The 26543-nt window shown below is 48.2% G+C and overlaps 1 protein-coding gene across 3 annotated transcripts in view; it reads right to left on the bottom strand.

Moving 5' to 3' along the window:
- Positions 1 to 26543, bottom strand: part of DMTF1 (cyclin D binding myb like transcription factor 1) — a 517741-nt gene that overhangs the window by 330313 nt on the left and 160885 nt on the right. For 2 of the 3 annotated variants that reach the window (XM_078674193.1, XM_078674190.1), the window contains exons 6-7: positions 21722 to 21798; positions 20193 to 20350 (exon numbers count right to left, since the gene is read on the bottom strand). In XM_078674193.1, coding sequence (XP_078530319.1) covers positions 20193 to 20350; positions 21722 to 21798 — 235 coding nt within the window. The remainder of the gene's footprint in view (positions 1 to 20192; positions 20351 to 21721; positions 21799 to 26543) is intronic. The other variant, XM_078674191.1, reaches the window with a different exon arrangement.

Genomic DNA, 26543 nt, shown 5'->3' with positions numbered 1-26543 from the left:
GTAAGAAGTGGGCCGTCTGCACGATGACGCGGCTCCCGGAACACAGGTCTCGGAGGAAGAGCTCTGCGTTCTACACACGCACGGAGCACCCCCGAGAACACAGCAGAGTTCCACGGAGCCTTCTCGCGCTTCCAACAGACATCCAAGCTCCAAGTAAGTAAAGTGTAGCATAAGTCCGAAAGTCACTGTACTCCCAGTCTTCACAGCAAGTACACACAGGATTCGAATAACGAAGAGAGAAAAAAATAATAATTCCTCGGACTGCCTGTAGAACGAGGAAGGTGGTGATTCCAGTAGGTAGATGGTATCCCAAAACGTCGACAAAATTGTAGAGATGACTAGTACAGGAATCGAGTTGTAAGAAGATTTAATGGAGATACAGGCAGAAACATCCACCTCAGAGCACAGCCAGCATACAACTGACTCGGAGTATAACATTCCAGAACCAGTGGCATCTAGTTACTAAGGAACAGGTAACCTAGATACCACAGTTGTGGTATGGCATGGACCAGGAAATCCTACAGGACAGAAAAGGCAAAGTGTACTAACAACAGACCTGGCTATCCAGACAGTAATGCTTTGTCAAAGTACAGAGTAATGCCCATGTAGCTGTGTGACAGATGTCCATGACTCGCACACTGCACACCAGTGAGGCTGTAGCAGCCTTTACACTGGTGAAATATGTGCATAAGCTGTACAGAGGCATTTTTTTCACTAAGCAATAACAGACCTTGATGCACAAGACAATCCATCTGAAGATGGTTCTTTTTTGTACTGCTTTCCCCTTTTGGCCCCAGAGTAACCCACAAGAGCTGTTCATCCACCTAATGTTACCTGGTGCAATCCGATGTAAAAATGTAGAGCTCTATTAAGATCAAGACAGTGGAGCCTCTCATCCTCTTTGGACGGATGAGGATGGGTGAAGAACACCGACAGAGTGAAAGACTTTACTATGTGGAATGTTGTTAGGATCTTCGGAAGGAAGGTAGCTTTTGTTTTAAGAGCCAGCTTGTCTGCAAGAAACTTTGTAGACGGTTGCTTAACAGGCAGAGCTTGCAATTCATTCATGCGATGTGCTGATGTGATCACTATGAAGACTGTAGTTTGCAGTTTCAGGAGACATAAGAAACAGCTGTGCATTGGTTTAAAAGGAGCATACAAGGAAAGTGAGAACTCATTTAAGGTCCAACTGTAGCATGATAAATGGAGTTGGCTGCAACATATAAATCAGCCCTTTCAACAACTGCATCACAGAAGGTGATCTAAAGAGAGATGGCTGATCAGGTAGTCACAAGAATTCCGAAAAGGGTTATAAATAACCCAAACCTATTGCCACAGCAAGGCCCCACTGGGCTAAAGAATGACAGGATAGCTGCAATTCGGATAACTGTGCCTGTAGAAGCGGTATGTTCTGGGGAAAACAACAAACTTCTCCCAGCGACCCACAAAAACGATTTTGGTGGAGGGACACCTGGCGGCCAAGATAACCTCAAACTACTTTGGGAGGAAGACCGAAATCCGTCAACTGTTGCTCCTCAATCTCCAAGCAACAGAGTATAAGCTGTGTAGGCTCGCAAGGGCAGCCAGATCAGAGGACAAATGCTCATGGCCAGAAATTCTGGATACCACACACTGCTTGACAAGTTCAGAGCCACCAAGATAACTTGGGCCCAGTCATTTCTGATCTTCTTCAGAACCTTGGGTAGGAGAGGCAGAGACAGGAAGGCATACAGGAGTTCAAAGTTCCAATCTAAGCAAAGGGGTCTGAAAGTGAGAAATACCTTGACAACTCCAACATGCAAACGTTTGGCCACCAAGTTCTCAACTATGGACAACAAATCGAGCCAGGGTTCCTCCACTGCTGAAAGACACCCTGTGTCACATCTGTGTGCAGCTGTCATTAGAGATCGCTAGGTAAGGTGAGCTGAGTTTTTCCATCCTGGCATTTAAAGATCCTGCCAGGTGCTGCAGGATCAGGGAGATGCCCTAATGAATCAACCACTTTCAGAGGCGCAGCGTCTCATTTAACAGCACCTACAACCCCACTACGCCATATGCTGCAGTACCACATGGCTGTGGTGTTGTCCATGAGTAACTGCAGCTGTTCCCCCTTGACTGATGGGAGAAACGCTTTCAGTGCCAAGCGAATCACCTGCAACTTCAACAAGTGCTGGAGTCCACCGTCCTCGGATCTCTACCTCTACCAGATGTCCTTCGCAACACAGCAACAAGGTATCCGTAACAACCATTATTACTGGGTGGGGTGGGAAGAGAGATCTGCTACAAGTCCAATAGCAGTTTAACAGCCACCACTGCAGATCTTTTGCGGTCTCCTCTGAAACACAGATGAAAATTTGAAAGGTTCCCTTGGTGCTGAGCCCACTGAGACTTTGGATCCCACTGCATGCGACACCTGGCGTGATCCGCAAGCAGGATGCAGGAGAAACAAGAAGCCACAGATCGCTCTCACCACTATTCAGGTCAAGGGCTGAAACATCGGGATCATAGCCCGAATGTTGAGGCAGAGAGAAGGCTCTGAACAGTCCGGTGAACAGTTTAGTTCCAATAAAGGGAGGTCATAGTGAAAGAGTCAGGTGTGACTATAGAGCGTTCATGGAAAAGCCCAACAAAGTCACCAGGGTGGCTGTTGTCTGGAGGTGGTTTACAATTGTTTGATGCAACCTCGCCTTCAGCAGTCATTCAAGATATAGCATGAATGCTATTCCCAACCTCCGCCGGTGGGCAGTGGCCACCACCATCACATTCGTGAACACCTGAAGTGCACTGGCACAGCCAAAAGGAAACACTGAGAACTGAAAATGTATGGACAAGTGGTCCTTCAAGTCATTGTCGTGTAGGAGGCATGTTGAGACACAGAAGAAAGGGGAAGGAGTAATCATCCTGAACAATATGAAGCACCGAATGTTCTAATGTGATGCTCCTACATCTGGTGAGGTATAAGTTGATATAATCTCCCACCTGGACGATGACAACCTGAACCCCATCCCCTGGCTCAAGAGGTTTGGAAGGACTGCTGCTGTGGAGGCAACCTTTGGTGCTAGTGTTGGAGTCTCTTCCTAGAGGCATAATTGGTGGGGAAACTGGTGTACAGGTGGTGCTAATCCGAGGGAGTAAGCTTTTGCCTTGATTTCTTTAAAGCGCTCCAGGGTGAAGACCACCTTGTCTACAAAGAGACATGTGCCATTGAATAACATATCCATAATGGACTGCTCGATGGTGCTTAAAAATACATTTAAGGACATCAAGTGTGGCACCTAAGCACCATGCTGGTCCAGATTGCACTCACCAGATAGTCAACAGTGCTCAGGCCTAAGCGGATGAAGTACTTTGCTGCGTCCTGGCCATCCTGGATGAGGCATGTGAGGGCGGCAATAATGTCTTCTGACAGTGGGCAAGATGTCCACTACTCTGTCCCATAGCATATGCAAATATCTCCCCAGGAGACAGCTGGTGTTCACTGATCTGAGGGCAAGGCTGGCCGAAGAGAACATTTTTAGGGAATGTCTCCATTTGTTTTGACCGTCTGGTGGACAGTTGAAAAACATTTGGATTGAGCCGGCTTATGGAGGCATGTACCACCAGGCTCTCTGGTGTAGGATTTTGCAGGAGGAAGGCGGGGTCCCTTGGCAGAGGCCTATGCTGCCAGGCAATCTGTCTATTAACTTGGGCCATAAGATTCTGACTTAGTCCAGGTGCCCACAGTGGATGCCTGAAGGCCTCGCTGAACAGGAGGAGAGGCTCTTGAGAAGTCTGTCCTAGATTTAGGTGTAACAATTTCCGGGATGACAAAGAGGTAGGATATTAGAAGTATTGGCTCAGAGTAGTTTATTTTTACATAAAGGGGGATTTTGTTCATGAAAGTAAATAAATGGTCTTCTTTTCTCCTAGGTTCTTCTAAGTAAACTCTTCCTTCAGGCTCCCCAGCTCTGGTCGTCCCTTGGAAAGAAGATAGAAGCTCTTGTAAGTGATTTATCCTTTTTTTATTATCGTTCAAAGGGGGAGAGAATAGGTGTGGTGACTACAACACCCAATATAATTCGTTCACCAGCGACACAGCGCTCGGAGACTCTATAAGTCTCCGGCAAACACAGTTTAGGTCCGGTCTCCCCACTGTCAGACTTTAGTGTTGTCTGAACTCTTCCTACGCAGCATGCCTCTAAGTCGTCCATGCACCGGAGAGAGTCTCCATCCTCCGGGAATGTGGCAGGACAGCTCATGGCGTTGCTGTGTTCCGGTTCTTCACTCCATGCAGGGGCTTGAACCGTTGTGAATACCTCATTCTCCTGCAGAGGAGAGTCTCCCGACCCGGGCTCCTTGGTGGGACATCCTTCCTTGCTACTTGATTCTTCCTGGTCTTCTCGTCTTGAATACTCATCTTCACTTGGGACACTGACAACGTCCCTCTTGGAAAATCCACTCTTTAACAGGCTTGCGTTTAGAGAGTCGGTTGTCATTTGTGTTCCTGACCATGTGACGTCAGCACGTTCAGTTTCCTGGAAGTCTTTCTTCTTAAGGGAGCCTCAATCGTCAAGGTCGGAGCTCCCGTCCTGGAAAGCAGTATGTGGAGACGGCTGCAGATAGAGGAGAGGAGAAACATATGGTGGGAGAGGGTCGTCTTCCTTCTCTCTTTCTTCGAGCATGCAGCAGAGTCCTGCCACTTCGGGATGGTAGGTCATCTGTGAGACATTGCTCTTGACCTCAGTGGTTGGTAATATACGATCCAGAACCTCTGCAGCCCTCCTAATTATGACTAAGGCAAAGGAGGCAGATTCCTCAGTAGCTGTAGCAGATGAGAGGAGTCCAGTGCCAGGGGATGTCTCTAGCCCACTGGCATCCTGAAGGTCAAAGAATACGTTCTCGTCATCATATAGTTGCATTTCATGGTCATCATCAGGGTCAGGGATGGTGTATTATTGTGGAACTTTCCCATAGTCCGAGAAAGGATGCAGTCCAGGTGGGTGCAACACCAGTAGAAGTCGCAGTGGATTCATCCCAGAGTCCAAAAGCACAATCAGCCCCTTCTCACCCTCCAGCATCGGGCAAAGACAGTGCTGACGTCTCCACTACTCTTTAAACTCCCTAAGTTGTTGCACCATTGCCAATGGAGCACATCAGCAGGGAGCTGGAGCAGGTTCTGAAGATGGAGACCAAGGTTGTGGCTTTGAAGGTACCCAGAGCATTGCACAACTCCTCATGGAGGTAGTGACAGGACAAAGGGAGCAGAGCTTTGATTTCCTGTGTTTATTAATTATAGACTTACCTGAAGATTTTGACCCCAAAGATGATCGATTATGAGGTCGGCCTCTGCAGCAAGAGCACGTCCACCCTATTGACGGAGACCGGTACTACTAATATTTTTGGCAATATTCCACTACATACAACTTGCTGTCGCATTCTTGGATTGACCTTAGGGTTCATCTTCACACACTTGTCACACAACATCGAATCATATTTGGAGCCCGGACAATAGAGATAAACCTTGTTTGAGTCAGTCACCAACATCAGTTGTGGCCATTCTTACCCTATTTGAAACCTGTAGTTTTGAAGGGGACATGTCCCTTGAACACTGGAACAAAATGTTAAAAACTTTGTTAGGCTGAGACCGAATTGAGGAAGTGAGCTCTGCATCTGCGTTGGAAAGATAAGACTGATGTCAGCATGTAGAGGTGGAAGCTCTGTAGGGGCCTCAACTTCACATCCGAGGCAGGACAGCCCCCGACGCAGAGCCACACAATGCCACCTACTGACTTGCAAGGGAATTTGTTGCAAACATTCTCGGGATCCAGCCTGGCACTTGGGGGTATTCACAAGGTGGAGAATGTGTGGTTACAAGTATCCATCACAAGAATATTTTAAAAGAGGAAAGTATCAAATTCACTTTCACATTCTTGTTATTTTTTTTTCAAACTGTTGTAATTTTGATAGTAAGTATTTAGAAAAGGAAGAAAAGCAGTGTAAAAGACCATGTAGCAAATAAAAAAACGATTCTACATAATTTTTTGCCAAAGAAAACGATTAGTTCTGGTAAGAAAAGGGACTTTGCTCCTACATGTCAGCTCTCCTCAAAGTGGTTCCACATGCCTGCTGATAGTGGACCAAAGGCTTGATTTCTATTTGAAAGCGATTTCGCGCCGAAACACAATACCCCCATTGCTGCATAATCTGCACCAGTATATTATTTTTGCACTCAAACGTGCTTTCACAGCTAATTGTGAATTGTGCTCCCTGGTGTTTTCACAACTTATACTAAGATTGCGCATCAATGTGCTGTAATCTAAATGTAACTTCATACTGATGCACAACTTTTACAATTTGTGAGACATTTTACTATGGCATTTTCTCTCTATGTGGAGTGATTTTGCACCCATATTTGATACCACACTCCTGACTTTGCCCATAACTGTGTTTTGCAATTCAATGTGGTTTTTGTATCTCCCCACACCTATTGATGTTGTAACAAAGAGGATTTTGAACGTAAATGTCATTTCCACACTTCTGATGCACAGCTTTTAAATAAATGACATCTCACAGCCATATTTTCTCTCTTTACTGACTGGTACCCCACGGCTGCATATGGTGGATGTCTCATACTGAATCTTCTTCTCAAGACCATCAACATGAGATTTGTGCGTTCTTATTCAAACAAAGAGCATCTCATATCAGATCGAATTGGTATGGTGGCAAAAAAACAATGGCCAGGAATGCAGCCTGATGTGATTGCAGTGGCGGAGATTAATTTTAGCATTCCATCGATCACCCTGTTCTTGCCATGTGAACTGGTAGTTAAGGTGACCTTGCCTTTAGAGAAGTTTATAAATTACGATTTTATGTTTAAGGCTTGAATTTTCCCTACTTTTCTGGCAGGGGCTATATCCAATAGAAAGCAGTTTCCCGAGATTTTCTGTAACAAAGACTTGCATACAGACCCAAAAGGATTTCGCATAGTGTTCAGAGCCCAGACAAGAGATTATTTGGTCTGTAGGGGGCAAAGTCTGAATAATCTCTTGATGAATTCCTTTATTATTCTTGAAGAAGAAAAAAAGCCTTTTTAGATAGCAATCATTACATCTGGATAGGGCTGCCGGATGAACCCTTATTGAAGTGTAAGAAAGTCTTAATTCAGCTAATAGGAAATGTGAAGTGGATTTAGTATCTGTGTGTCCGCCCAGATGCAGAATCTTCTCCACTTCGGGAAAGAGGATGTGGCCTAACTGCTAGAGCAGTCGAACTTGAGGGGAACTGGGTGCGAGTCTCGGCAGGGACACTCAACATTCTGTGATTCTGGAGAAATCGCAATCTCCCCGTGCAGAATAAATGCGTCAGCCTGCAACGCAACTTGTGCTCATGTAAAGCGCTCTGATAACTTCAAGTTAAGTTTGCGCTATACAAAATTCTCGCCCTCCCCAAAAAAAAGAGCAGATTTTATAAGTAGAATAAGCCCACGCTGCTTGTACCTTAAGACTTTATGGGGGTATATATTCAATGTTCCAAATGCTATACCTGAAGGCGTCAGACAGTTAAGTGTAGGGAGGTGGGGTTATACCGATCTGCGCTTTCTTCTTGAGATAGGAATATGTCTTCAACTATATTGGTTTGTATACCAATATGTCCCACAGATCATTTTATTCCAGAACTGCAAAAAGGTCCAACTTTCTAGTTCAATGTCTTTGAAACACTAGCTGTAGTTGCCTTGAATGAATCAAAGATCCTAATGACCTGGAAGCAGACAGGTTGCAAAATTAGAACAGAACCATCATCAAATGCAATATAGTACTTTTACGTTCCCACCATGGAGCAGTTTTAAGGTTTATTTATTTATTTATTTAATTGCTTGTATCGCGCAGGAATCGACCAGAAGGTATCTCCGCGCTTTGCTCGCAAAAGTTCTGAAGTATGTTGTCTCTGTGGAAGCCACATGAAGAATTATGCCATTTGAAACAGGAGAGTTTTTAGGGTCTTCCTAAAACACAGGTGGTTGTCATTGTGTCTTAGGTCAGAAGGAAGTTTATTCCACATGGTAGGGCCAATAAATGATAGGGCACGTCCACCTTGTCTGACTTTTTTTACATTGGGGGTTTCCAGTAGGCGTTGATTGGTAGAACGTAATAAACGTTCAGGTTTATATATCTGAAATTTTTGTGCCAGATATTTGGGGCCTTGCCCATAAAGACATTTGTGTACTAAGCAACAGATTTTAAATGTGACACGTTGTCGTATGGGCAACCAATGAAGATGACTTAACAAAGGTTTGGACGGGGTCCTTGCGGGAGCATTTAGAATTAATCTGGCTGCCGTATTTTGGACCACCTGCAAACGATTTAACGCCTCCTCGTTTGCTGATATGAGGAGGCCGTTGCAGTAGTCTAGGCGACTTATCACCAGTGCCTGTACAAGGGTCTTCTTGTGATTGTCAGGCAGCATGGGGAAGATTCGCCTTAACTGGCCAATTGTTCTGAAACAAGCTCCTGTAACAAAGTTAGCATGTTCCTTTAAACTCAAAGTCTGATCTAGTTTTACCCCCAAGTTCTTAACAATTGGCTTTGGGCATGGGACGGGGCCAAGATCTAAAGGCCACCAGTCGGGAGACCAGAGCATGCTAGCTTTCCCAAATAGCATTACCTCGGTCTTCCCGACATTACACTGGAGGCAGTTGGTAGCCATCCAGTGGGACACCGCTCTCATGCCCTCGGCAAATTTGTTCTTCACATCGGGCGTCAGAGAGTTAAAAGGAAAAAGCAGCTGTGTGTCATCAGCGTATGACACTGGTGTGAACCCAAACCTTCTCACAATCGCTGCAAGGGGGGCCACATACACATTAAATAATGTGGGGCTTAGACATGAGCCCTGTGGCACCCCCTTAGTGAGTACCCTCGAGGTGGAACGATAGGGTCCCATGCTAACAGATTGTGAGCGGCCGGAGAGAAAGCTCTCCAACCAGGACAGTGCCAATCCTCCAATACCCACTCTCTGCAATCGGCCGAGAAGAATCTCATGAGACACAGTATCAAAAGCCGCCGACAGGTCTAGCAGCACCAGAATCATCGATCCTCCTCTATCCTGTGACATCTTGATGTTATCAGTCACGGAGAGGAGCGCTGACTCTGTGCTGTAGTTGGGCCTGAACCCAGATTGTGATGGGTCCAGGCCCCCTGTCGCCTCTATGAACCAGGTTAATGAAGGAGCCCGGGTATGTAGCCATCCCAGGCCCATATACAATCGATCACTCTAAATCAGGAGAAGTGAGTAGATCTGCTGTCAGTGGGGCCCAGAAGTCTTTCGGACGTGAAGCCTCAGGCAGTTCTTCCTCATACGTTTGTAATTGAGCCTTCCAATACAGCAAATCCTGGAGCCATTTTTTCTTAGTCGGCGTCGTTTTCGCCCCAGCATTTTGCAACAGCTCTCTTGGCGAATAGGGTAGAAATAGCAATTATTCGCCTATTACATGGCTTGAAACATTTGACATACCCTAGTAAGCAGAGTTCCGGGGTGCAAATTACTGGCTCCTGTGTGATATCCGTTAGCATCTTTGTCACTTCCTCCCAGAACGCAAGCACACGTCTGCATTGCCACGCCACATGCACAAAGTCTGCGTCCGCACACAATTAGCATTCTCCCGTAAACCATACTTAAAAACCTGCATCGGGGTATAATATATTTGGTGCAGAAACTTAAAATGTATAATTCTCAAGTTGCAGTTAGCCGTCAGGTAGCCAGTGAGTGTATAGCATGCTATCCACATATCGTGGGTGAAAACGTCTCCTAACACTGCCTGCCATTTTACAAATGAGGGGTTCTCATGCTGCTCCCGCAGTGATGCATTATACAATTTTGTAATTAGTGCCTGACGATCTGCACTCGCCAGCATCGCCTGCAAGGCACGAAGAGTGGTGGGCTCTGCTAGGAAGTCCGGGTACGCATTCCTAATGGCCTGCCTCACCCACATAAACATGAATCCCAACATGAAACCCGTCTGTCCCTTTTTGCCTCTGCTCCAGAGTTTTAAAGTGACCATTCTCATAATGATCCCCGATCCGCTTGACTCCTACCATGGCCAATTCATAAAGGGCGCGCTGTTCACGCACAGCTGAGATATCCGGATGAGACGCCAGTGGCAATAGCGGGGCATATAGATATGATAGTTGAGCTCTATCCGCCAGCTGTCTCCAAGCCCAAGCCATACACTGCACTGGCTTTATCCTAGTCCGGGGGCCACCCGACAGTCGCCGCCTGGACTGCCATTGGAAGCACCGCATCCGCCTCTATGGCCACGTGGGGCTGATAACGCTGCGGATAGCGCCAGTAATGAGCAAACTGAGCCCGAGCACACAGATAATACGGTCTGAAATCTGGAGCTTCGAATCCCCCCCATTCAAACGGCTGCACCAGAAGGTCCCACTTACATCTTGGACTTCTTCCTGCCCCAGACGAAAGTCTATAGTACAGACTGGAGAGTTTTGAAGAATGCCACATTCAATTTGATAGGGATATTAATGAAGAAATATAATAATTTGGGAAGAAAGGTCATCTTGACGACCGCCAGTCTGCCTGCCAGTGAAAGGGGCAGATGTGCCCACCTCTCGGCCCTCTCTGTGATACTTGTGATCGCCCGCCCATAGTTCTCCGAAAATCACCACTTCCAGATCCCCATGGATCCAGACTCCCAGATACTTCACAGGATCTGAGGTCCAAGTCAGTGGGATTTCTAGCGCAATCTCTTTCGTGTGCGCCGTAAGAGGGAAGACCATCAACTTTGTCCATTTAATGAAATCCCCAATGTGGAGAAGCGTTCAAATTTGATGTATTCCCTAAGCAACTCGGGCAGACATACCTCGGGGTTGCGCACACAGAGCAACATATCGTCCACGTAGAGGGATACCACCAGTGGGCGCTGTCGGAACCGCAACGCAGCCGCACCATGCAAATGCCTAAGCTTGCAGGCAAGAGGCTCAAGAGTGAGCGAGAAGAGTATGGGTGACAGGGGGCATCCGTGACGGGTGCCATTCCTGATTGGGATCTGCGACGATACCCACCCAATCACACGCACCCTAGCAACAGGGTCGTCATAGAGCACCCTGATCCATTTTAGGGAAAACGGGGGGAAGCCCATCCGGAGCAGAACCGTAAACATGTAAGGCCATTGTAAGGAATCGAAAGCTTTCGCCGCATTCAAAAGTACAGCGACGGCTTGGAAGTCCAGGTAAAAATAATGTAAAGTGGAGAAAACAGTGCGGAGATTATGTATTGTGGAGCACGTCGTGACAAATCCAGACTGGTCGTGTAAGACCAGCAGGGGAACCAGTCGTTGCAACCGAGTTGCGATCATTTTAGCAAGGATTTTTGCATCGATATTTATGATTGAAAGAGTCCGGTACGAGTCGCGTGTATTTGGGGGTTTGTCAAGTTTCAACAGTGTCACTATTAAGTCGGGGGCAACTTCCCGGTGTCATACGCCTCCGCAAAGACTGTCAGTAAGCGTGGGGCCAATTCAGACGCGTATGCTTCATAGAATTCGCTAGGCAGTCCGTCCATTCTGGCTGCTTTGCATGTTGGAAGCGACATGATATCCATTTTAACGTCCTCTTCATCAAATGGCAGCACTAGATATGTCCTGTGCGTGTTGGAGCGCCAGCCCAATTCTACGTCGTCCAGGTATGTGCCAGTCTCCTCTTGGGAAATATCATGTTTGGCGGCATATAGCCGGGTATAGAATTGCACAATTGTTTCACTAATCTCGGAAGTGGAGTAATGGGGTACCCCGTCGCGGTCTAGTATTTCCGCAATGTGTGTTTGGGTCTTGGGTGCAGCCATTTTCTGCGCCAAAGATCTACTTGGGCGCCCCCCTTCCCTATAATAGCAAGCTATCTTACGATGGGCACAGTGAAGCAGCTCTTGATCTACTTTTTCGTCATGTTCAGTGATGAGATACCATATATCTGCCAAGATTGTCGGGATGGATTGGTCTCGTATTCCCGCTCGAGTGCGGAGATATCGGATGCCAGCTTTTTAATTCGGCGCCGGATATCCCGCAACACTCCCGCCTGTGCTCCAATGCACACCCCTCTAATGGTCACTTTAAAGGCCTCCCAGAGTACCCCCGACTGTCAACAGTGCCTTCATTCTCACGAAAATAGTTGCCGATCACCTCTGTAACAATCTGTTTAAAAACCGATCAGCCAGCTCCGTGGGCTGCAAACGCCACGAATAAGGGGGACATTCGTACGTGGGAACCTGCAGATCTAACGTTACAGGTGAGTGGTCCGACAATGTGCGCGCTTCGTGCCGCACCCCCACCACCCACGAGCAGGCAGACGCAGAAAGCAGCCAAAAGTCCAATCGAGACCAGACCCATGCACTGTGGATATGAACGTGCTTTCCCTACTGTCAGGATGGCGACAACTCAATACATCGTAAAGATTTCCTGCATCACAGATTCCCCACAACGTCTCAGAAGCCTGCTTAGGACGAGTCTCACCACTACCTGTTCTACCTACACCTGAATCCAGACACACGTCGAAGTCGCCGCCCCAAATTATCTCTGCAGGAGGAAACTCAGAGATCCTACGCCATACAATGGCGTAGGATCTCTGAGTTTGGGTATTCAGTCCGTATTCGGGCCGTAAACATTCACAAGCAAAACACACACGCCACTCAAACGGCCATGAAGGAGCACCACTCTCCCTTGGTCATCCGTTTCCTCCCGAAGCGCAGTGAATGGGACACCCTTTTTAACTAGCACCAATACCCCCCTAGAATAAGAGGAATAGGAAGACGCCACCCGAGTGCCCGACCAACGCGAACCCATACCTCTAGCTGATTCCACAGTAAGATGGGTCTCCTGCAGCAGTGCCACTTGCACTCCCATACGATCTAAGTACGCAAAGACAGATCTGATCTTTTTTGGGGAGTTTAGCCCTTGCACGTTCCAGGTGAGAAAACGAACAGTATTATGCACAATCATCAGCGTTCAATAAAATAGCCAGCTGCTCCACAGCGACGTCGTACAGTCCAGGCCAAGCAATTCTAACTACACCATTGCAAGCATATGACCAAAGGACCAATCTCACATGTCTGTTCTCTCTCAGCCCCCCCCCCCCCACAACACCCTCCAACCACCCAACCCCCAGCCCCCCTCCCACTTCAGCACCCCCAACTCGCCAAAGCCATCCCAACCCTGAACAACCCCACCCCAACATACACAGCAACTTGTAGATATGGGGCACACCCATTGGGGGGCGTTGAGAACTACTGTCCTCCTACCATATAGGAGGTGGCTAAGCAAACAGCATTCACATCAATAATTCCGTTCTACACATCTAAGTCTGCGGCCCCAGGGGGGACCTCAAATTACTTGAGAAAGATACAGTGCCTGCTGCATGAAGCGTTCCCTCCATACTATGTCATGAAACAGAGATCATTGTTCAATGAAACCAGCACCTTCCCTATGCATACAAGACAATCCAAGCCAGAACTAGCTGATGGCGATGATATTTACGTCAATCCTCAGTCTCAGAGGTTGCTTGAGATTCGCGCCGCCATTTTTTCAATTTCTTTGCATGTTCCATAGCTGCTTTAGGGAAGGTGAAAATTTTAGATGCATTGTCAGACCCTAACCGCAGGCGGGCTGGGTAGAGCATAGCATAGGGGACCCCTTCCGCTTGAAGTCAAGTCAAGTCAAGTCAGATAATTTATATAGTGCACTACATACCCAGAGGGTCTCAAGGCGCTTGAGGAAGGGTGCAGGATTACTTGTCGAATATCCATGTTTTAAGCTGTTTTCTGAAGGCTAGGTGATCTTGGGTAAGGCGGAGATGAATGGGAATGGAGTTCCAGGTCTTAGCCGCTAGGTAGGAGAAGGATCTTCCCCCCATGGTGGTTTTGTTGATGCGTGGAACAGCAGCGAGGGCAAGGTTGGAAGAACGAAGCTGGCGGGGGGAGTGTAGAAGGATAGTCGTGTGTTGAGGCATTCGGGTCCAATTTCGTAGAGGGCTTTGTGTGCGTGGGTGAGGAGGCGGAACGTTATTCTTTTATTGACGGGAAGCCAGTGGAGGTCTTTCAGGTGACCAGAGATGTGGTCTTTGCGCGGGATGTCTAGTATGAGTCTGGCTGATGCGTTTTGGATGCGTTGTAGTTTTTTCTGAAGTTTTGCGGTGGTACCGGCGTACAGGGTGTTTCCGTAGTCCAGGCGGCTTGTAACCAGTGCGTGGGTTACCATTTTTCTGGTATCGGTGGGGATCCAGCGAAATGTTTTTTTGAGCATGCGAAGAATGTTGAAGCATGATGATGAGACTTCGTTGACTTGTCTGGTCATCGAGAGTGAGGAGTCCAGGATGACGCCCAGGTTCCTTGCGTGGTCCGTTGGGATGGGTGCTTCTCCTAGGGCCGTTGGCCACCAGGAGTCGTCCCAGGCGGAAGGTGAAGTACCTAAGATGAGGACTTCTGTCTTATCCGAGTTCAGTTTTAGACGGCTATGCTTCATCCATTCGGCTACTTCTTGCATCCCTTCATGTAGGTTAGTTTTGGCGGTGTTTGGGTCTTTGGTGAGTGAAAGGATCAGTTGAGTGTCATCGGCGTAGGAGATGATGTTAAGGTTGTGATGGCGTGCGATGGCCGCGAGGGGGCTCATATATACGTTGAAGAGTGTGGGACCGAGTGATGATCCTTGAGGCACGCCGCAGATGACTTCGGTGGCCTCTGACTTAAGCGGTGGGAGGCGGACTCTTTGAGTTCTTCCGGTAAGGAACGAGGTGATCCAGTCCAGTGCTTTTCCTTGAATTCCGATATTGTTGAGACGTTGTATAAGGGTGCTATGACAAACTGTGTCGAATGCTGCGGATAGGTCAAGGAGGATGAGGGCGACTGTGTCTCCATTGTCCAGTAGTGTTCGAATGTCGTCAGTTGCTGTGATGAGGGCTGTTTCGGTGCTATGTTTGGCTCGGAAGCTGGACTGTGAGGAGTCGAGGGATTTATTGGTTTCGAGGAAGGCGGCGAGCTGGTTGTTGACGGCTTTCTCAATGACTTTGGCCGGGAATGGTAGGAGCGAGATGGGGCCGTAGTTTTTGAGTTCGGAGGGGTCTGCTGTGGGTTTTTTCAGAAGGGCGCTGAGCTCGGCGTGTTTCCAGCTTTCCGGGAATGTGGCGGAGTTGAGTGAGCAGTTGATGACGTCTCGGAGGTGGGGTGCGATGAAGGAGTCTGAAGAAATTTATTGACAGCCCCAAACTCTCTACGAGCCGCCTGCACAGCCACAGTGAAGTCCGGGAAAAAAGTGAGCGTGTTCCCTTGATGTTCAATAGTCCCCTTCTCCCTGGCCATTCTCAGGATGGAGTCGCGGTCTCTATAATTAAGCACCCTAGCAATTACTGGGCGCGGGGATGAACCCGGGATCGTCTTTGGAGCTAGGGAGCGGTGCGCACGCTCAATAATAAACATGGGCGACAAATGAGTGGTCCCAAAGATCTCAGTGATCAGTCGTTCAATGAAGGTCTCCATGTTCCCCACATTCGTGGACTCCGGCAGACCAATAATGCGTATATTGTTCCGCCGGGAGCGGGCCTCCAAATCCTCATTCTTCGCTTGAATGAGGGAGAGGACCTTCTCCATATTTAAAGCCTTCCCCACAATGTCACTTCAGACCATCTTCAGGGGCGGACACCCGTTGTTCTACCTCTCCCATACGGGCATTTTGTTTTTCAAGCTGGGAGGACATATGGTCTAGACGATGGTTCACCGGAGTCATCGCGCCTTCTATGGACTGGAGGCTTCGCTGCATGGCAAGGAGCGTGGTCTCCAGGGTGAACTGTTCTGTCACAGGTGCATCAGCCTCAGAGTCCGAGGCAGCTTTTTGGGAGGGTTTTGGTGTTTTACGTGCCTCAAACGGGAGACGTATTTGCGTTTTTTCCGTCCTGCCCATGACGTCGCCCACAAGAGTGTCTTCACACTGGCAATACACTTTATTCACTGTACACAGCAGAGGGGGCCACCAAGGTTGGACAGTTCGGGGCACAATATCCAGGTCTCTGCACCTCTCCCAGTAGCCAGGGACTCACACCGTCCCCACCGAGACGCAAGCAGTCAAATGACACCCTCCTGTGTTAATTGTATTCCAGGGCAGATGGAAGGGGGGCAATCTACAGCACAGCGAATCAATTAAACAGCTGGGTGCTCCCTCGTAGTATGCAGCCCCTAAAGCGCCCTCCTCAGCGGCACACCACCAGGCCCAGAGTTATAAAGTACACAGTCCCAATCGTCTGAGGCCCAAGATCACAGTACAGTGTAAATGGAAATGAGCACCTCACCCCGAAACGCGGTGATAGCACTGTCCAAGCTACAGATCCAGAGGGCTACACCAGCACCGGCAGCGATCCAGGGTAAATGAGGCATTATAACCTAACAGCGCCCGCCACCCCGGGGGTCCCAGTGCCCAGGAGGCCGCAATCTTGGTGGTATTTGGTCCAGTAAGCAGCCTTGTGCACACTCCCCTCAGGGGACAGGAGCTCCAAGCCAGCCGGGCAACTTCAAAGTTTAGAGCAGCAACTCCGGCCTCACATTCAGGCCGCACGGCCCAGACAGCCTCCTCAGTCCACGGCCTCGCGCAGCCTCGGCTCCACAGCAGCCCGCGAGCCCCAGCACACGGCAGCAGAGCCCAGACACAGAGTGCACCAGTGCTGCCTCCACGGACGCAGCCCCAGAACCCGCCACGTCCCACTCACCACCACCGGCACCAGGGGCCCAGGCGCCGTCGTCCGGGAAGGATCGTCCGCTCCACCGCAATCACCAGGAGTTAGCCGCGCAGTACTCCGTCACGTCAAATGAAGGGGAGCTCACATCAACCGCCGCCGCTTCCCAGGTGAGTTGTCAGCAGCGTCCAGCGATGGGGTTTAAAGCGTCCCAGGCACCGAACGCGCCTCCGCCGTCTCAGTGCAGGGTCAGCAGGCTGCCATTCTCACAGCCCCACCGGACCCGCCATTTCGCGCCACTCAGGTTTCTGGCTTCTTTCGCTCAGCCGCACGCGGGAATCAGCCTCAAGAGCACCACAAGTTGAGCAGGGCATTTTCCACAGCATATATGCCCCTCTAGAACCGCAGATGGCACGGATTACAGGCGGATATTGCATGGATAGTGGCTTAGCCGGGCAGAGCCTCACACAGGTGCGGCCATCTTGCCGTGCGCCCTCTAGCGCCCCCAGGGAGAAAGCTTTCTGCCCAACCCTGCTATATGTCCATCCCCACAACCCAAAATGACATTTTGACAAAAGTGTTACAACCCCTTTTTAATTTGCTATTTTTCAAAGTATACTGTTAGTTGGTTGGTCTCCCAATATGTTCCAATATCCTAGACTTTACTGGTTTTTAAACTTTTCTCTTGCAGAGAATGGCCTATTTTAGCAAGAGCTACTGAATAATCAGCAAATACCCAGATTGGTATTCTGGTATCACAGATTTTTATGGCGTCGGAATCGAAGTAGATTAACACAAAATAGGCATGATGGCTGATAATTTGAAAAACGTGTAGTGTAAATTGCACAACAAGTTGATTCTAAACATACGTCTTCAGATTATCCTGATAGGCAAACACTGACCCAGGGCTTTTTATTCAGGAAAGGTCATTCTTAGTGGAAGAGGAAACCTCATACACATAATAGTTTCATGCTTCATCATAGGAGTCCTCTCCCCACCTCAGTAGGACAGTGCCACTGAGGCAGACTCAACCTCCTCAAAGACCGTAACGGAAGGAGGGAGTTCTTGGATAAATCTTACTGGACAACACGGACATAAAAGGGGAGCCAGATGAAAAAGTAAAAATACGTTAGTGTGCCATGGACAATAACTTTAATAAACTGGACACTAGGCATGAATAAAAACTAAAGTGAATGAATCGTGGAGATCAATGACTCACACCCATATATCTGTCTGCCAACATGTTTCTGCCCAACTAAATTAGCCTAAATGGTCAGGGGAATTAGTCAGGGCATGTGGATCCCAAATTTAGTGAAAATGATTTCGTTCCTACATCAAACTGAATATACTTCAATGGGAAAAATATTATCTAATCCCTCAAGTTGGGTCCTACCCAACCATCTGATGAGTAGGGCTTGCTACCCTATATTTTAGGAAGAACTAGCATCTCTGTCACGGGGGTGGGGAGGGGAGTGAGGGTTGGGTTATGGGAGGTGTCCTTTGTAGTCACACATTCGTCAAAAGGTACGCTACTCAGTACTACCTCGATTGGTCCTGTTCTGTGCCGCTGGAATGAGAATCTAAATAGACAGAATGGAGCATGCTGAATTCATAGACCGGATAAATGGGAGTAGTGACCAGACACACATGGGCATACCCATCGATTTCCTTTCTATTCCCAACTCGGAGATTTTTATGAAGAGAGCTGGATTCTCACATGAAGACAGGCCACGCACTCCTCACTCAGCCTCCAACATAGGAGAAATGCATTTAAAATAATGCTCTTTGGGTACCCAAAGCCAGATCGATTAAAAGCCATGGTGAAGGCACCTGATACATGTTGGAGGGAATGTGGTGCGAGGGGGAGATACTTGCATATGTGGTAGGAGTGTACGTATACACAGTAGTTCTAGAGCCGGGTGATGGAAGTTGAATGAGATATTACTAATGTAGCTATCTTCATGCAGCGGTGCTGGCTTTGTTGGGCATGATGGATGATGAGGGACTGTCACAACTCTCCTGCTCTGTGACCAGACTGCTAATGTGGACTGTGCATTTGGTAGTAGCACAGCATTTGAGAGTGTTGATTTCACATACCCGAGGCATGAGGTGGACTAAAGTCTAGAACATCCGTGAAATGGAAAAACTAACTGCATTAGTATGTGAGACCTTGCTGAAATATGAAAAGGTCTGGATATATATATATATATATATATATATATATATATATATATATATCAAACGCAGTCAACAAATCCCCTGCCCACCAGATGTGATAAGTTTGTGGGGGAGCGCGAGTCACGGGGGCTGATGACTTGGGTGCCGTTAGAAAGGGAGCTTTGTGTGGGAAGGAGACAAAGATTGGAGGTACGTTGTTAGTGGCTTTGTGGTTGATGGTTGGGAGGAGAGTTCTCCAGTTTTTTTCTTTAATAGTGCTGATTTGGAATGCCATCAGTGTGTTTTACCGCTATCTGTACCCGAGATTTGAAAATGTTACATATAGTGGTTAACAAAAGAAAAAGACAAGGTAATTGCAATGCTGTCGATGGGCAGTGAAAGACTGCAGCTGAATATTAAAACCAAGATCTTGGTTGCAATAAACAAAGGATTTTAACTGCCTTATCTTTACTGGGTCACTGATCCCAAGAGTGAAAAAACATAAACGTTGTAAAAAATCATAGTATGTACGGAGGCATAATTTATTGAACAACACTCAAGTGGAGCACTGATTGCCCCGTATGAACAATAAGTTGGGTAATATTGATATCTGTTATTAAGACTGCTTTGAAACAGAATAACTGTGGTATGAAGAGCTGTTCAAGCAATCATGTTCAATGACTATCAACATCCACTCACACTTCTACAATGTTTTTATGTAGTAGTTGAAGCACTGGTACAATTTCACCTTGACAGTACAACAGATATCAATGCCATCTTTCAACCTACAAATTAAGGTGTTTACAAAGGGCACATAACACTGCAGGTTGATGGATAATTCTACTGAGAAAGTCCCAAACTTTGTCATCTTGAGCAGAATTATTTAACTGCTGCTCGTACATTGCAGAGTATTAAAGCATACAACTTGGGTTATAAAATAGTCATGTAATGGGTGTATCTGAAAGGCTTCTCTGTCATCAGCACTGTAGAGTGCATAAACCTGGTACTCAAAACTTACTTTTCGATTTGAGATTGAGATTTGTTGGCAATGAAGTAGACACAGTGGCAAGGTGGGTTTTTCTGTTCTGGTTTCCCATTTTCGTAATAGCTTCCACATCTTAACACCTTTCGAAGCATATCTACAGTATTCTTTTCGAGGTACAATGAAAACCCATTTGTTTTGCATAGCTGTTCATAAATACCTCCAAACTCAACACAATTAAAACATGAGCCTGGTGTTTGAAGAGGTATTGGATCCATGCAAGGATAAAAGCACATTAAGGTAGTATACCATTTGTTTTTACTGCCAGTTAAAATATACCACAATAATTTCTTCCATACTTTCCAACATGATTCGTGTCATCGTACATGCGAAGAACTCTTCTGTACACTGCAAAAAGGGGACGATTCAGACCCCAGGCGATGGTCCGGTAGAAATCCTTTCTCTCATCCTTTGACATTTCAAAGATTATTTCTGAGGCATCTGTCATGCCACGTACCTAAATGGATTGAATACGGTTTATATAATGTGTAAAACATGTAATAATAAAAAATAATAAAAAAGTAAATCTGCATCACATTGTACCATTTAGAAAAGTGACTATTTACAAATACAAGGATCAAAGCACAGTTTGATCATCTACCATTCAATTATGCTATAGAGTGAGACTACAAAAAATTAAACCAAATGGTATTTAAAGTTTTTTCTAATTAGATCCATACATAAACATTGCATGTGGGCATTTTTATTTACACACCATTTCCCAATATCGGGATGCTAATAAATAAAGTTAACTAGAGACTCAAAGTGCACCTGCAACCGACTGAACAATTTTCTTTATTTCCCAACAAAGGAATGGAATATAATGAAGTCATGTCTCACAAACATTGTTCTTTCTTTTAATTGTCTACATATTAACAAATATATTGAGGAGGAGTGGTAGAACATGGCTAAACAGTAATTCTACGAGGTGGCTACTTACACCAGTCTTAAAAAGGTTAAACTGCACCATTTACAGCAAAGTCTGAAAATGTGCATGTTTGCGGAAATGTATCTAATCTAAAAGATAAACAGACTTGTCGAAATCTTGTCTGAAGAAACTTTTTCCAAAAATCAGTTTCTATAATTTGTTTAAATAAATGATATTCCTAATTTGTCACATCTAAACCTGTGAATGATTTGTACAAGGAGAAATATTGGTCACTACTATCAGGAAGAGAAATATGTGCATTACCCTATACAAGGCAAACCCCCTACATCTCTTTTTTTCCCCTCTCACATTTTTAACCCTATTTTATCTTGTTTGAGAAGCAGATAAGGATTCGTCCAAAAATCCTCTTTATTTCCTCATTCTTTTTACGTTCCTTTTTTGGACAACCTGCCAATGCATTTAGAAAATACACAGAATTATCAGAGCCTTGTTCAATCTTCCAGATCTATAATGGTAACATTCCCTCAAAATAAATCATGGAGTAATATAGAATTTGGAATAGATGCACAGGAGCATTAAATATTCCATTCCAACTCATAGAGTACAAGCGACCCTAGGCAACCATACGTGCCTCTTGAAAAATAAACATGGTAAGTCAATAAGTCTCCATAGTGCAGTCAGTTCAAAAGGCTTTGCAAGTTCTTGGTGGCAAAAAAAAAAATCGAATTTTTGGAATGGTTTCAAAGACATAGTTATCAAAAACAGACTTTTGGTAAGCAGTGTTGCTCTCCCCACAAATATTTTCTAATACTTTCCATCTAGATGGAGTCCTTTTAAAGTCATTAAAATGGGTGTTACTCCAAATAGAACATTTACCATGTATGCATTTGAAAAAGGTATGCAATAGCACTGCCTACAAGTACAATGATTATTTGATACCTTTAAATACCGATCGATGTTCGACATTAAAAGATCAATTTCTTCCTTCGACCACATTCCTTTCTTCCACTTGTGGCCTATACAAAATACAAGAAAAAGATTTGTATCCAAACAGTAATGTAAAACAATTTACTTGACAGGAGATTCTAACTTTTGCAAACAATTTTTGTTAGGTCACGGCTAGCTGACCTTAAGAAGAAACATATAAAGCATTTTCACTGTGTTCACTCTATAAATGATAAACTTAAAACTTGGACCGTGCTTATGGCACTCTAAGAAGGAATTTTCTTTACAGATCCATAACATTTTGGTGGCCCGAAATTATTAGGATTCAACATGAACTGCAACTTACTCCATAAACGTTTGAAAGGATGCACCTTTGCATGGTCTTTGTAAAATCAAGTTTGTGCAAAGGAGTTTACCTACTAATTAGTTTGTGAATTTGCAATAGTGAACTATCAAATTGGTGTAATAATTTCTCTTGTGATGCACAGTAGTATAGCAACTCACTATTTTACTGGTTTTGTGGAAAAATAAACTGCACCAAAATGCACACTAAGTCTGGTGTACGCAGCACGGACTCCATATGTTCTGTTCCAGATTGATAACAGGACAAAACTAGTCACTTCCACGAAATCAAGAGTAAATGTAAAAAAAATTGGACACCGTAATAAAAAAGACCGACCACACTGATGGGGAAGAAAAACTTTCTACAGTGTACCTGATGTATCATTTTGAAGGATTTCCGCTGGAAGTTCCAATGTAGTTAAGCAGAAAAACCCAATTCTAATAGCTATTGGTTGAGAAATGTTTATATTATATTGTACATCCCCGGAGTGCAGTCGCGGAGGCAGCAGGCAGAAGATTTTCTCTTACCTTAATTAAAACTCTTAACACTAACCCTTTTCTTATTACGAAGCTGCTTTTGATTTACCAATGTGACTTAACCATGATCATATAATTCGGAATCTGCAGTTTTGCTAATTGTCTATGCATAAAATGTGTATTAAAAAAAAACAATTTGGGGGGGCGTGGCTTGAGGCGTCAAGATGGCGGTCGCACTCTAAGAGTGCTCTGCCCCCCTTCGTCATCCGCCTCGCATCAGCCCACTTTCTCCAGCCATCATTGCCCCAGAGTCTCTGGGACGCATCCTGCCACTTACCTGCATCGCCTCAATGCTTCTGGGGACCTGCCTGATGCCTGTGCCGTCCTCGCCGACCCTCTGCTCTGGGTGTCCTTCCTCTCTTAAAATGGCGACCTCCTAGGCCTGATATCTCGGCCGGGAGCCCGGACTGCTGTCATCCGCTTTGCCCCCCCCCCCCCCCCCGAGGCCCTCTCGGCGGCGACCTGACCGTGCGGACTGCCATTCCGCCCCGGTGCCTGCGGGGAGTGTGGGCCGGTCCTGAAGTGCGGTGGCGGCACTTGGAAACGGAGCGGCACCCGCGCCCCCCCCAGCGACGGGGACATCAGGAGGAGACAGCGGCTGGGTGGTGCCGGATGTGGCGTTTCCCGATCGCATCTGGGCCTGGGCCTGCCCGAGAAGACAGCTCCGAGACTTGCTGCCTTGGTGCATGGGAGTGATCGCAGAGCCCTGGGCGGCGCGGCCGCCGGGCCGATGGCGAAGGTGCCTGCCACCGGAGACGTCGGGTGCTGCAGACGCAGGAGGTGAGGAGGCGGGCGTTTTGCTGAATAGGCTTCCGCTCCATTGACTCCTTCGGCGGCCGAGTCGGGTCGCGGTGACGCGAGCCGGTGGGACTGCAGCCACGGCTGAAGGCGCGGGACTGTGCATTACGGAGCTGGGGGGCTGGTCGGGCCGCGCCCGGGGCTGGGTCTTTAGCTCTGGGACCTGAGTGGGCCTCTCATCGGGCCTCCGCATAGGCCCCCGCTGAAGCGCTCCTCTCCCCCCCTCTGGCCTACGGTGACTCTTCGCGCCCCCCGCAGCCTTGGGGGTGCGGGGGAAGCGAGTGTTACAAGACCTGCGACGGAGGGGGGCGGCTGACCCAGAACTTCCCTTCCTGCTGCGGTGGAGGCATTGGTCTGCTGGCGGCAGGGCTTGTTGTGACGCAGGCTGGCTTCCTTGCCTGCCTTGGGGCCAGAGGGACGGAGTGCCAACTCTGGGGGCCCGGCATTCTTCCTGGCCCACCTTGGCCTGCGGGGCCTTTCTCCACCCAATGGCTGCGGGCCGTGAGGTGCACCGCGACTTGGGGAGGGGTAGATCGGCTGCTGTGTCGGGTGGCGCACGTGGGTGCCTGCCCCCCCTTCCTCTTCCTTGGAGGCCTAGACCCATCCACATCCTGGGTACACAATCTAACTTCCTAGCCCGTTACGGCTTTGACAGAGTTTGGCACTCAGGCTTCACACGGGGCTCCCAGGGGGTGGCTATCTTACTTCGGAAAGGCATTCCCTTTACCCTGGCTGCCACGGAGACAGATGTGCAGGGCCTTTATTTGGTGGTCTCGGTTACTATGGAAGGACGCCCCTTAAACCTCCTGAGCCTTTGCATTCCCCCTGCCCTCCTGCCTCCAACACTCCGCCACCTTACACAAGTGATTTCCTCCCTCCCGCAGGGTCTTACGGTGGTTGGGGGAGACTTCAATGCCGTCTTCCAGCCCCTGCGTGATACAACGGGGACCCCGTCCGAGGCCCGTGTCACCTCCGCTAAGTCCCTGTCAAGTTGGACCTCTGCCCTGGGTCTCTGACGTGTGGCGGGTGTGGAACCCCAGCGAGGATCGGTACACCCACACGTCGGCATCCCACCATACTCACTCCCGCATTGACCTTCTCCTAATGCCGGCCACCGGCTGCCAGATGGTATCTGGCGCCGCGATCCTGCCCAGAGGGATTTCGGATCATTCTCCCGTTTCCCTCCGGCTGGGGTTTTCTCCGACGGGTCCACGAGCGGTCTGGCGGCTGAACGCATGGTTCTTGCAGGACTCGGAGTTAGTGGAATCAGTCGGCCAGGAACTCCGTCACTATTTTTCCACCAATGCGAGCTTGGTTCCCTCACCAGGAACGCCGTGGGAGGCAGGCAAGGCCGTTGTCCGAGGAGTGGTCAGAGGATTGGTCCACGCGAAGCGGTCAGAACTGACAGCCCAGCTCACACAGCTGGAATCCCGGGCGACACAGCCGGAAGCTGCCCAACTCTCTGGGGGTCGGGGGATTCTTCCAGGCAACTAGCAGCGGTTCGCGAGGAGATCCGCCGCATCTAGCTGGAATCGGCAAAAATGCTCTGGCACTCATCGGTAGCTCACATTTATGGATGGGGGGTTAAGAACGGCAAGCTCCTCCACAACCTTGTGTCTTATCCCAAAGTTAACCGTATTATTCCTGAGGTCCGCTTAAATGATGGAACCCCCCCCCCAAGGGACTTCAGCGGCCATAGCACACACTTTTGCTACCTTCTACGTGCACCTCTACGCTGCTCGACCCTCGGGCGCTCCTCTGGCCGCTCTGCTGGACAGAACTGGTACCAGACTGCCTTCTCTCTCTCTCAAGAGACTGCGGACACTCTGGACCGCCCCTTCACCCTGGAGGAGATCCAAGACGCCATCTCACTCCTACACCCCAGTAAAACGCCTGGTCCCGAGAGGTACCCTACGCGGCCTTTCGAGATATTTTGGCCCCCCACCTGCTGGATCCCTTCTGCCATGTGGCGGAGACTGGCACATTGCCACCTGAGTCAGATTTGGCCACGATAGTGGGTATTCCAAATACGCAGCCGCCATCCTTGAGTTGTACGGACTACCCCCCGATCTCGCTGAGCAACACGGAGATCAATCTCTTCGCCACCGTCTTGGCTCAGACTCCGACCCCTCCTGCAGGACCTGGTCCACCCCGACCAATACGGGTTCATGCCAGCTAGAGGCACCCACCACTGCATTCGTCGCCTCCACCTGGCCCTGGCCCACCGTGATCGGCTAACCCCATACCTAGCCCTCCTTTTCATAGACTCGAAAAGGCCTTTGACACGGTTAATTGGGATTACCTGCAAGATGTGCTGGACAGGATGGGTTTCGGTCCCTCGTTCCGCCATCTCATTACAGTTCTCTACACCAACCCCCAAGCCCATGTAGGGTTTCGGTCCCTCGTTCCGCTGTCTCATTACAGTTCTCTACACCAACCCCCAAGCCCGTGTACTCATTAACGGAGAGCTCTCCGAGGCCTTCCCGATCCGGAGGGGCACGCGTCAGGGGTGCCCTCTCTCACCGCTCCTGTTCGCGTTGGCAATGGAGCCCCTGGCGGCGCTCATCCGACAGGACCCACTTATTCCGGGTTGGGCCTGGGACTCGAGCCAAGTGGACAAGATAGCCCTATATGTGAACGACGTGCTGCTCTATTTGGCGAACCCCGTAAGTTCTGGCCCCAGGTGCTTGAAGGTCCTCTAGTATTTCAAGAGGGTCTCTGGACTTCGTCTCAACGCGGCGAAGGCCACTCTGGTCCCACTGCATCCCTCCAGAGAGTGCTACGACTGGTAGTCGGTTATTCCCCTTAGGAGGCACTCGGTCAAATACCTTGGCGTCTGGGTAGCTCTTCTACCGGAGCTTGAGTGGGCCCTTGTCATCAGGATGAAGGCGGACTTCAAGAAGTGGCAGACCCTTCCCCTAAACCCCCTAGGCAGAAGTGCGCTTTTCAAAATGATGGTCCTCCCCAGTTTCCTTTACATACTGCAGAACATCACGGTCCACCTTCCGGGTAGTTGGTTTTGTGAGCTTGACGGCATCCTCATCCGTTTTTTGGGGGGAGGCAGGAGACCACGCTTATCACTGGCACACTGTCGCATTCCCCCCTTCGACAGGGGTATGGGGGTGACCAATCTTCACCT

Source organism: Lissotriton helveticus, chromosome 1_1 (genome assembly GCF_964261635.1).
Source record: "Lissotriton helveticus chromosome 1_1, aLisHel1.1, whole genome shotgun sequence".
Classification (NCBI taxonomy): domain Eukaryota; kingdom Metazoa; phylum Chordata; class Amphibia; order Caudata; family Salamandridae; genus Lissotriton; species Lissotriton helveticus.
This window is presented reverse-complemented; position numbering and strand designations above follow the sequence as displayed.